Source organism: Myotis davidii, unplaced genomic scaffold (assembly GCF_000327345.1).
Source record: "Myotis davidii unplaced genomic scaffold, ASM32734v1 scaffold962, whole genome shotgun sequence".
Taxonomy (NCBI): Eukaryota; Metazoa; Chordata; class Mammalia; order Chiroptera; family Vespertilionidae; genus Myotis; species Myotis davidii.
The window spans coordinates 3994157-4006226 of NW_006295559.1; the positions used below are offsets into that span (position 1 = coordinate 3994157).

Here is a 12070-nt window from a genome sequence, read left to right on the forward strand (position 1 = left end):
GATAAATAGGTGCACAAATCAGCCGCAAGTAGGGATTGATATGATGAAGCGATAGCGCAGGAGCAGAGGAGAATCTTCTAGAGGACCCCAAATAGAGCGGGCCCATCTCTCTGAGACCATTTTACTTTTCTTGACTATGGTTTTCTCTTCATCAGCTCATCTTGGGTTGGGTTACAGTCCAGATGCTGATGGAAACCCCAGAGTGCATCTGTTACAGGCTCTGGTGGGCTTATCCCTACACTGTAGAACAGCGATTTTCAACTGGTGCGCCATGGCACACGGGTGTGCCGCGAGAATTTTTAAAACATGCAATATCTGACTCTTTAGTTAGGAGCACAAACTTCTTTTCCCTTAAATTGTCAAAAAAAAAAGAAAAAATGACAACAGCCAGCGTGACAATAACTGTCTAGTGTGAATGACTCAAAATTACTGTATACCTATTTTTTTGTCAGGCAAAAAAAGGGTATTTTTTGGTGTGCCGCTGAATTTTAGTAATTAGCTTATGTTAATTTTAGTAATTAGCCATGAGATGAAAAAGGTTGCAAGTCGCTGCTATATTAGATCAGTGAGCCGGAGAGAATGGAAGGATTCCTGGTGATGGGGCACTGCACGCGGGGGTTGACATGTCCGGAAGGTTATATATTCCTGGTGGCAGTTTCCAGCGTCCAGAAGCCCTTTGAGAAGTAGGCTTAGCAGGAGCAGGGTCCTCAGAGGACATGCTGTGGGATTGGTGCAACATAATTTGGCTTGAGTTAGAGGGGCACAGGAGGAGAGAAGGTCGAGTTAGAATCATGGTAACCATAGCAACAGATGCTGACAACTGGGTCACAGCGAGGAGAATATTGACTGGAGACAATATTGTCCGCATGCCAATGCGGGACTGTGGCACCTTGAATTTACCAGGCGGAGAAAGTCAGGGAGAGAAAATCTGTTGTGTGGAGCATCCCACAGGGTCACAATTCTCCCCCACTTTCTTTTCAGAATGAGCCCAAGGTTGGTACTGCCCAGCACACAGAGGGGCTCTGTCTGTTGCTGGCTTTCAGGGTGACAATGGAATCACCCTTTAACTTCCATGTTCTCCTCTGTTAAGATTTTGAGCCAGCCTTTATTCAGAGCCACCTTCTGGGTTAGCGTTTTTATAATTATTGGTGAGCTGTCAGGCATCTACTGATGAAGGTAATAACTTGGATGTAGTTTTAAGTTCTAGAATTTTTGCAGACAAACTTCCAGTCCCCTACTCCAAAGTCAACTCCTTTTAGCTACATACGGTAGGAAAGCTCTTTTTAAATCCTCTCATTTCTAGGTAGTAGATAAGGCAGGGGGAGGGGAGTAAGAAAAGAAAGGTTAAAAATGTGCTTCTTCATCCACCGCCAATTATCTGCGGAAAAAGTAATAAAGTGGCAAATCCCATTTACTCCCAGGAAGTCTCATTTCCTCACTCATAAAAGCAAGTGGGAGGGACTTGGCAGGTTCCTGAGTGGAGAAAATGTTCCGTGTTTAATTGTTTTCAAACAAAGCTGCTTCCAAGTCTGCTGGGAGGACACGCTCACCCGGACGCAGTCAGTGTGTGTGCAAAATGTCAGCTTCTGCGTGGTGGAAGCCTGGCTGTCTCCGTGCGAGGCCCCTGCTGAGCAGCCCACAGATGCAGCAGCCTTGAGCTGCTTCAGTGTGTGCTCTCACAACTGCAGAAGCACCTAGTGGGTCAGAGTCGGCCCCAGCCGTCACTCCCTGAACTTCCAAACATGCTGCCTGGTTACCTCGAGCATAACCTGAGCCCCAGCGCCTGCCTCTCTGATGGTTCTCCTTCGCCCAGGCAGGCACATGTCAGCAGACAGGTGGAGTAGGTGACTGCAGAGACCCTGCACATAGAGGACAAGCTCACCCCCTTTTTCCAGGAACCCAGGAGAGTGTTATCTTGCATGTGCAGGTCTGCTTTTCCTGCCAGCGTGGCACGCATGGCGTCTTAGGAGAAGCCAGGGCAGCGTCTGCAGCTAAGACGTTCTCCCCCAGCCTGGGGTTTGATCTGTCCCTCCCAGGGTGTGCAGGTGGCGGTGCTCGGCCTCCCTGGAGGTCATCAGAAATGAGACTTGAGGGCTCCGGGTGTAAGGCAAGGTCGCAGCGTGTCTGGCCTGGAGGAAAGGAGGGCTAGTGTGCCAGCTCTGGGTGTGGAGAAAAATCGGCAACACTGAAACCCATTCAGTAGTGGCGATTACGTTTTATTTCACTGAAATCAGACAAGGTGACTTTCACTACACTTTTCCTCCTAGGGGTTTGCCTGGGCATTCGGCTCTTCCTAGAAGAATAATAGCATGCCAGTTCGTTTCTTCTGTGGAATAAAGCACCCTCAAAGCTTAGTGAATTAAAATAACCTTTAGTGTCCAGCTGGCGTGGCTCAGTGGTTAAATGTTGACCTATGAACCAGGAGATCACGGTTCATTTCCTGGTCAGGCACATGCCCAGGTCGTGGGCTTGATCTCAGGCGTGGGCCGTGCAGGAGGTCAGTGATTCTCTCTCATCATTGATGTTTCTATCTCTCTCCCTTTCCTTTTCTCTCTGACATCAATAAAAAATATATTTAAAATAAATCACCTTTATTGATGCTAGTGATGGGTCATCTGGTGATTCTGCTGGCCTGACGGAGGTAATTAATCTCAGCTGGGCTCACTTGGGCTTCTGTGGTCACAGATGGGCTGGCTGGCTGGCAGCTACCCAGTCCACGGTGGCATCTCTCATGGCTGCTAGTTGGGGCCACATGTCTGTCATCATCCATCAGGCTAGTGGGCTTGTCCTCTAACACCATGAGCAAGTAGAGGCTGCAAGGTGCTCGGAGATCCAGGTTCAGGACTCCCATGATGTCACATCTATTATATTCTGTTAGTCAGAGCAAGTCACAGAGCGGCCTGGACTCTACCTCTTTAGAGGTGACGAGGCCCAGATACGGGGAGATAACCCCTGTGGCCAATTTTGCAGGCAGTGTGTCTCAAATAAGAACATTATTATTATTTCATTGGGCTCTCCACGGGCTGCAGAGTGTGTTGCCTTTCTCGCCTGGTAGGGAAAATCGGGCGATCATTTGCGTTAACCACAGAAGTGGGTGAAGATCCCTGCATGCATTTTCATCTGCTCCCTTTTCCACATCTGAGAACAAAGCTTTTTTTAAAATGTATTCTCTTTGAACATTATGAAAGCCAAAGTTGTCTAAAATGAGACCCACGACTGCTTCCTTAGACTCTATTATGTTGGCCTAATTACAGATCAGCAAAATGTGTTTCTGGGCATTGTGTGTAAAACAAAGAAGCACACGGCATCTCCAGCCGCCCAGGGTCCTTGCCCCTCCCTGAGGCTGGCAGAGCAGTGGTCCTGGGGGTGGAGGGAGCCCTGGAGAGGCAGGGCTGCTGCAGCCTCACAGGGGCAGCCTCAGAGGGGTTTGCCCTTTGCCCAGGGAGAAGGGAGGGGCAGTTGTCCCTTCCTCTCCCTTTCCCTCCACCCTACCCCATGGTGGCTCCCCTCTGGTGGGAGGACCATGTGCTCTCTCTTTCCCCAGTCCCTGGACCTGGATCTCTGAGGTGTACTCATCTTTGGTTCCCAGGTGCCCAGCACAGAGCTAGGTTGATTAAGTGTGGAGAGTCATCAATGAAGACTGTCCTGCCTTTTGGGACTCGCTGAGCTTTCTGCAAGCCTGCCCCCATGTTACAGCCTCCACTTCCATTTGATAAATAGAATTGACGTGTTCCTCTCTCCAGCGTGGCGCTCTCCTCCCACCCCGCCTTCATATCTCTGTTTCCATCACCTGAGGGGGTGGCTGTTAGCATCCCCATCCCCGTATGAGGCCAGGGTCCCAGCTGAGCCTGGGCACAGTCAGGACAAACCCCAGATTTCCTGAGACCCTGTCTACACACCCTGTCTGATCTCTACCAGCCACTGCTCACCTCTTGCCATCTGCCACTTCACTCGGAAATGTCCTGGCTGTGGCCTCCCAAGACCTCACTGTCCACCCCAGAGGGGGTTGTTCAGGCCGCGTGTGACTTGCCCTCTCAGGACATCTGATGGTGTGGATCTTCTTAACCCTGTTTGTCACCATGGGCAGCTCAAGAACTGACTTCCCTCTATTCGGTCAGTGTTTTTATTCAGTTCCTGCTCATTCCGCCCCAGGAGGCCCAGTCCTCCACCACCTCACGCCTCCTCCAGTTCTCCTCTACCCTGTGTTGGCCAGCGCCTCCTGACTTCACACTGTGTGATAGTTTTCTGTTGCTTCTATAACAAATTACTACAAACTCTGTGGCTTAAAACAACACAGATTTATTCTCTTACCGTACTAGAGCCCAGTCGTTCAAAATGGGCTTTGCGAGGTTAAAATCAAGTTGTTGGCGGAGCTGCGTTCTTTCTGGAGACTTTAGGGGAGAATCAGTCCCTTGACTTTTGAACTTCGAGAGGCCGTCCTGCTCAAAGCCGGTCTGCTTCCATCCTCATGCCTCCTTCTCTGGCTCTGATCCTGCTCCTGCCTCCGTCTTCTAAGCATGTGCCCTGCTTATTACATTGAGCCACCGGAACACTCTCCCGTCTCAAGGTCCTTCACTTAATTGCATCTGCCAAATCCCTGTTATCGCGGAGGGTAACATTCCCAAGCCCCAGGGATTGGAGCATAGGCATCTTTTGGGGAACGAGGGGCATTATTCTTCCTACCACAGGCCCCATCTCACCCCCGGACCTTCCCACAGTTCCTCAGACTCAGCATGTCTAGAATGGGATTCGTGCCCTCATTGTCCTTGTCCTGTGTGCCTGGGGCAACACATGAGCAGCCATTACCAAGCCCCAGGCCACTGGAAGTGTAAAACATCATTTATTTAACCAGCTCAACATTGATGGGCACTTGGATGGTCTTCATTGTTCTGCTGTTGCAACCGTTCTCCAGTGACTAACTGCACATTTGCCATTTTTTTTTTGTACATAGGATCAGTTCCCAGAAGTGAGACTATTGGGTCAAAGGCTGAATGTACAGTAGTCCCCCCTCATCTGTGGAGGATACAAGACCCCAAGTAGTTCCTGAAACTGTGGATAGTACCAAACCCTACATATACTATGATTTTTCCTATTCATACATACTCATGATAAAGTTTCATTTATAAATTAGGTACAGTAAGAGATGGAAAACAACTAATCATGAAAATGGAACAAATTATAGTGATAGACTGTAGTAAGAGTCATGTGAGTGTCATGTCTTTCTCTGACAATGACCGAGCGGCTACTAAGTGACTAACGGGCAGGCGGCACGCATTTACGCAGCATGGACGTGGTGGACAAAGGGATGATCAACGCCCTGAGCGGGACAGAGGTTTCATCATGCTACTCAAAACAGCACACAGTATGAAACTTATGACTTGTTTACTTCTGGAATTTTCTATTTAATATTTTCCGACCTAGGTTGACCATTGGTAACCGAAACTGCAGGAAGCAAAACCACAGATAAGGGAGGGGCTTCAGTATTTGTACGTTTGGGAGATACTGTCAGGTTGTTCTCTGTGAGGTGGAGGCAGTGGCCTCCCTGCCAGTGTGTGTGAGAACGCTGGCTTCCTCGCCTGTCAACAGAGTGTCTGTCAGGCCTTGGGGGTCTTACCAACACCATGGGGCTGAACTTGCATCTCCCTTACTGTGAGATTTGGCATTTTTTCACGTGCTTCGTGGTCATTTGAATTTCCTTTTCTGTGCCTCTCTTCCTACCTCTGTCCATTTTAAAAACAGATGATAGAGTCCATTTTCATTATTCGCAGATTCCATGTTTGCAAATCCTACTTTCTAAACTTTTTTGTAATCCCCAAAGCAATGCCCTTGTGGATATATGCAGAGTGGGAAAACATTGGGGCCACCAGTGTGCATGTCCCCAGCTAAGGAGTCCGTCTGCCTTCTGTGTTAGCTCGTACTGTACACAGTGCCCCTTTTGTGTAGATGATAGAGTCCATTTTCATTATTCCCAGATTCCATGTTTGCGAATCCTACTTCCTAAACTTTATCTGGAATCCCCAAAGCAATACCCTTGTGGGCATATGCAGAGTGAGAAAACATTGGGGCCACCAGTGTGCATGTCCCCAGCTAAGGAGTCCGTCTGCCTTCTGTTTTAGCTCATTCTGTACACAGTGCCCCTTTTGTGGTCTACTTAGTGCCATGCTGTTCACATTTCTGTGCTTTTTGTTTTGATGATTTCACTGCTTCAGATGTCCCCAAGCATAGGGCTGAAGTGCTATTGAGTGTTTCTAGGTATGTGCCTCACAGGATAAATATGTGTGTGAGATAAGCTTTGTTCAGCCATGAGTTATGGTGATGTTGGCCATGAGCTCAATGCTAATGAAGCAACAAAGTACATTAAACAAGATGCCTTTACACATAAATACACACAAAACAAGCTACTGTATTGATCAGGGGATGAAGATGTGGTCAGAAGCTCATAGGAACCTAACCCTGTATTTCCCCTAGGAGCAATGGTTCAGTATTCATTAATTCACTGTTTGTGGCTACATTATAGAACATAGCTCCCATGAGTAATGTGAATTGATGGTAGTCAGATAGATGATAGATAGATAGGTAGACAGACAGATAGATTAGATACCCACAAGGGTGAAAAGATCAAAAGAAGAAAAAGAAGCAGATGAGAAATTACAATGCATTTGTAGAAGATGGAAAGTGTGCGGAAGAATGCTAATTGACTTAGCAAAGGGGGAAGGAAGTTGCAACCTGGATGTAGAAGGGAGCCATTCTCTCTTACGGATCCTGGGAAAAGCTCTGGTCTTCACAGCATAAGTCAGCACGAGACGGTGGGAAGTGAACTGCTGAGCCAAAAAACGGGGCCTTGGTGTAAGTCCTTATATAGAGAGGGTGGTAAGATCCCTGGCCCCCATCTATGCCTCATGCGACCTGGTAACCATAGAGAGAACGCAGGGATCAGTAGAAACCACTTTTAAAAGATATGTAGAGAGAAAATAGATGCATCTGTGAAAAAAAACAAAAACAAGATACTATAAAGATAAAAATAAAATGAAAACAAAGTCAAAAGCCAAGAAAGAGTTTTTATGTCTTTTTGGGCAGCAGAGAATTTAAAAACATAATTTTAAAAAAGCTGTAAAATGAAGGAAACCTTCCAGAAGGTAAAATAAAAAGACAGAGTAAGAAAATACATGAGTAAGAAAATTAAAATATCAACCCTACATTTTGACTAATAGGAAGTCCAGAAAGAAAGAAAACAGAAAATGAAAGAGAAAAATTATCAAGGGGGGTTGGGGGACTGGGAGGGGAGAACACGTTTCAGAACCAAAGGATGAGAATCCTCGGATTGCAAAGCCATCCAGTGTGTAGCCCTGTGAGTAAAAAAGACCCACACCCAGGACTTTGTGAAATCCTGGAACTTCATGGGGGAAATATCCTAAAAGCAACACAACAGGTCCCGCTCAAAGTATTAATCATCAAAACAGATAATCACCAGAGCAATTGTGCAAATCTAGAAGCCAGTGGAACAATACTTTCTAAATTTTAGTGGAAACATGGATTTCATCCCAGACTTCTATACCCAAACTGTTAAGGGTGAAGACAAAGACCTTTTTCGGAATGCAGGGACTCAGATGACTTCCAGGGCATTATTCCCAGGGAGCCACTACAGGATGTGCTCCAGCAAAATGAGGAGGAAGCCAAGAAAGAAAAACACCAGTGGGGAGAGAACGCAGGCTTGGAAAGCACCCGGACCAGGTTGGAGCAGGGCTGCAGAAAGCTCCAGAAACGATGCCTCCGGGGGGGTGGGGGGGGATGGAACTGATATATTTAGGCATGTGGGAGTTGTTGATGGGCATAAAACAGAGGTGTCGGAGCACGTGGAATAAATGAGTGATAAGTCGCTGTACAACCAAGCAGATGAAAAAACAAACAAACATTGAGGTCATGATTCACTCTGGGAAAAAGAAAAGATTATCTAAAAAGGAAGGGATGGCCACCGTGCATTACTTAACCAGCTCAAATTGAGCAATGTTTGCAAAGTCGTAATAACCTAAATACCTACTTTTGACTAATTAAAAGTACATTTAACCATTGGTGGCACGAAGAAAAAGGAAGTAAGAAACGTGTGTGGGGGCGATAAGCCTTTATTTTCCAGGGTAGAACATGAAGAGAGATCTCAAATTGATAGGTAAAGAAATCCTCGTGCAAAAGTAGTGTTGGGCATTCGTGTCTGGGTAGAAATTTACCAAAGGCCCATGAGTGTTTTTTCAGGGCCCTTCCTAAAGGTGCCATCTGTGAAAACCATGGGCCCTGCCCGAGGCGGTCGGAACAGAGGCAGACAGTCCCCATCACTGTTCTTGGGTACTGTTCACACCGTTCTGATACGGGAAACTGAATTCCTCTCTTCATTTACAGCAGCGGTTCTCAACCTGTGGGTCGCGACCCCTTTGGCTGTCGAACGACCCTTTCACAGGGGTCGCCTAAGACCATCCTGCATATCAGATATTTACATGACGATTCATAACATTAGCAACATTACAGTTATGAAGTAGCCAAGAAAATAATTTTATGGTTGGGGGTCACCACATGAGGAACTGTATTTAAAGGGCCAGAAGGTTGAGAACCACTGATTTACAGCCACATATAAGGAGCAGAGTCTTCTCTTTTAAGCTGCCTTTCTCCCAGATTGCTCCCATAAACAGGAGAAAAGGGAAGAGCCACTGACATTCAGGATACAGACTTTCTCACTGGACCCATGTGTTACCTCCTCGTTACTCTTCTGCATGGAGGAAACGAATCAAAAGACAAAGGCACTTCTTCATAAACTGCACTCCGTTGCCGTCATGCTTGGGAGGGTAAGGGAAGGTTGTACTTGGATGCTTGTTTCTTTTCGTTGATTTGCAAAACGCCAGAGAAATTATAGGGAACAGAGGGGAAAAAGGAGCCATAAATACAAATTAATTCCTTTTGTGTTTATGTTCTTTTTTCCATGGGTCAGGCTCCATTTTTTTTTTTTTTAACTCTCCAGGTGTGATGGGAGATCTCACATCCATACAGGAGAGTGGAGAGTTAATTAAAATTGTTGCTCCTACTCCCGGAAAGCAGCGCCTTTTCATTCAGTGAACGCGCTGGCTTTGGAGTGTTGTCGGTGCATTTGTGTCCTCGCTGGAGTGTCGCACAAAAGCAGATCAAAGAGACCCTTCCCTCCACACAGGTTTCCTATCATCTTCTCCGCTAATGGACTCGGGAGCGCCTTCCGCGGGCTGCATGGGGCTCGTGCCCTATTTTAGAAACGCCATCTCACGGTGTTGATGCTATGCAAGCCAGCTTTGATAGATGCTGTGGCAAACCACACTGAACGTTAATTAAGCCAGACCAGCCCCAACAGTCGGAGGCGTGGGAGAGTCTGGCAGAGAGTAACACCTCACCCCCTGCCGTGTGTATTTTGCTTTTCAACCCATCGTGTGACAACCAGATATTAACACTTGAGATTGAACCCTCAGCTCTCAGGAGCCACCTCGGGTTCTGTTGTGTTTTCCCATGTCCTGTGCGTGTTTGTGATTCTGTCCTCTCCGGCGGCTATCCCCTACCCAGAGGGGGGAAAGTGTTTGGGAGAAATCCTGCTATCTCTCTCTTTCATGTGGTGACAAAACGCAATAAAACCGAGCAAAACACAAGCGGCCCCTGCGAGGCCTGTCTGAGCAGGCAGGCCAGGCGGCGGCCGAGGGTGGCCACTGTCTTGCCGCCCTGAGTGCCAGCAGAGAAAACCCGGCCTGGGCACCTCACCAATGAAAGGACTCCATTCTGCCATGCAGGGTTTTGTGAGGCGCCAAAGCCTGTCCTGGTTGCCATGGCTACTGTCTTGATTGTGGAGGGTTTGTCACAGCGACTGATAAAGTGGGAAGGTTATTCTTGATAGGCCCGAGTAATCTTAACCTCGCAGAGCTGGAGGGTGCGGACTGGACTCTCTTTACATCGGGAGTGCAGGGCTGGGGGCAGGCGCTCTCGGGGTGAGGCAACCCCAGCGGGCGCCCAGCAGGAGGATGCTGCCCAGTGCTGGTCTGGAAGGCAGGTCTCTTTGTGTCCAGGGGGTCAGGCAGAAGGTGGGGGGAGTGCTGTGTTCTTTGCTGCCATATCTGTCCTGAGTGGGGCTTCAAGGGACAGGGCCAGAATAGGGCCCCTCTACCCCTGACCCATAAATAAATAGGTTACTCCTGTACCGCGCTCTCCACTCCTCCCTCATTCCCGTCCTACTCTCCCTCCTTTAACTTCCTTTTCTCCTTCTCCTCCCCCTTCCCTTCTCCTCCCTTCTGTTCTCCGCCCTTCTCCCTTCCTCCCCTCCATTCCCTTTTACCAGCTGTTCCTTTAGAGAATGACGGGAAGGCAAGGTGTGAGTGACAGCTGACGGATGCTGCCTCAGCTTCGCAGACTGTCACAGCGGAGACCTAGTGGGTGATGTAGGCAGAGTGTCCCAGAGGGCACTGCCTATATCAGAACTAACTCCTGGGAGGACTCGAACACCGATTCCTGGGCCTCAGCCCAGAGTGTCTGGTCTGGTTGGTCTGGGTTGGGTCCCAAACTCTGCCTTTCTTTTTTTTTTAGTTGATTGGGGTGACATTGGGTAACATGATCATAGAGGTTTCAGGTGTGGGTTTCTCTGTTAGAAGATCTGTATATTGCCCTGTGTACCCACAACAAGCTCCCAGGCGTTGCTGATGCTGCTGGCCCAGGGAGCACAGTGAACAAGCTCCCAGGTGTTGCTGATGCTGCTGGCCCAGGGAGCACAGTGAGAGCCACTGACAGAGGCCAGGACTTATTCGATGCAGTTGAAGAAAGTGATACATTCGTTGCCAGCTGACCAGGTGACTTGTCACCACGCTGGGACGGGTGCTCTGTGATAGGAGCTTTAAAAGCTATTTGAGGAGGCAGAGCTGGTTGTCCCCTTATCTCCCTTCCACTCCTCCAGCCCAGGGCAGCTGGTTCTACTCCCCAAAATACCTCCAGGAGGACAGCCTCTGGCCAGGACGGCCCCTCCGTTAAGCCCACCCTCCTGGGGGATTGAAGGCCGGCGTGGTCTTTGTGTGCACCTGCTGGAGCTCTCTCCTGGATGCCCTGGGCCCAGCCCTGAGTCCCGGGGAGCCTGCCTCGAGCACAACCCACGTCCTTCCTCTTCTGCTGCCCTTCGAAGCCTCGCAGCCCTGCCAACGGGCCCTTTGTATCCTGGTTTCTTGGGTGTCTGTGCTGTTGCCTCTGCTGGACTGTGAACCCCAGTCCAGGACGGTGCCTCCATCCACGCTGCGCCCACCACGGCTTCGAAATACTAGCAGAATGAATCCGCGTGGCTGCCTCAGTTGGAAGGAACCTGGATACATGTAGAGATGCTCAAAGGCCAACCTAACTGAGATCGGAGTCCTGTGGAGACACAGGCCAGGGGTGGGGCCGGAATTAGAAACTAGGCTGATGCAGGGGACCCCGTGCCGTCCTCACACTGGGGTTCTCTCCCTGTGGGAGCAGTACCGAGTTTTTAAACTCAAAGGCAAAAACTAACAAACAAAAATAAAGTACAAGGAAAAATTCAAAGGCAAGTGTTGGGCAAGTCTCCCAACCCCCCATCCTGATTTGAAATAAAACACGGGCAAGCATTCATGTACCCTTTGTCGGCAGGCTGCATAGCACAGGGATTGTGTGTGTGTGTGTGTGTGTGTGTATGTCTGGATGCAAATGGCTTCATCATTTGTCACTGCTTCTTCACTCCCCACGACACACTCTGAAATCGTCCGCATCAGCATGTGTTGTCTGTCATATGTCCTGCATCCGTCTTTGAGGCGACATGATTGTGCTTCTCCCATGAAATGAGAATAAAACAAAAGTGACGGATTAATCCTCTGTCTCTAATTCCTTGCCACCTATGCGGGCTGACATGGGGCCAGGAGAGGTCCCGTGTTGGCAGTTGGACTCTGAACCCTAAGCATCCTCAGAGCCAGGGCCTCTGGCTGCTTTGTGGAGGTGGCGCCGGAACAGTCCCCTCTCCGGAGGCAGCAGCGTCCCTCACAGTGGCCTTTCTCCCCTAGGGCGTCGAGGTGCAGACAGACTA

At 48.8% G+C, this 12070-nt stretch overlaps 1 protein-coding gene across 1 annotated transcript in view; it reads left to right on the forward strand.

The window, feature by feature from the left end:
- Positions 1-12070, forward strand: part of RFTN1 (raftlin, lipid raft linker 1) — a 163427-nt gene that overhangs the window by 138544 nt on the left and 12813 nt on the right. The window contains exon 7 of the mRNA XM_006770209.2: positions 12048-12065. Within this exon, the coding sequence (XP_006770272.1) occupies positions 12048-12065 (18 nt within the window). The remainder of the gene's footprint in view (positions 1-12047; positions 12066-12070) is intronic.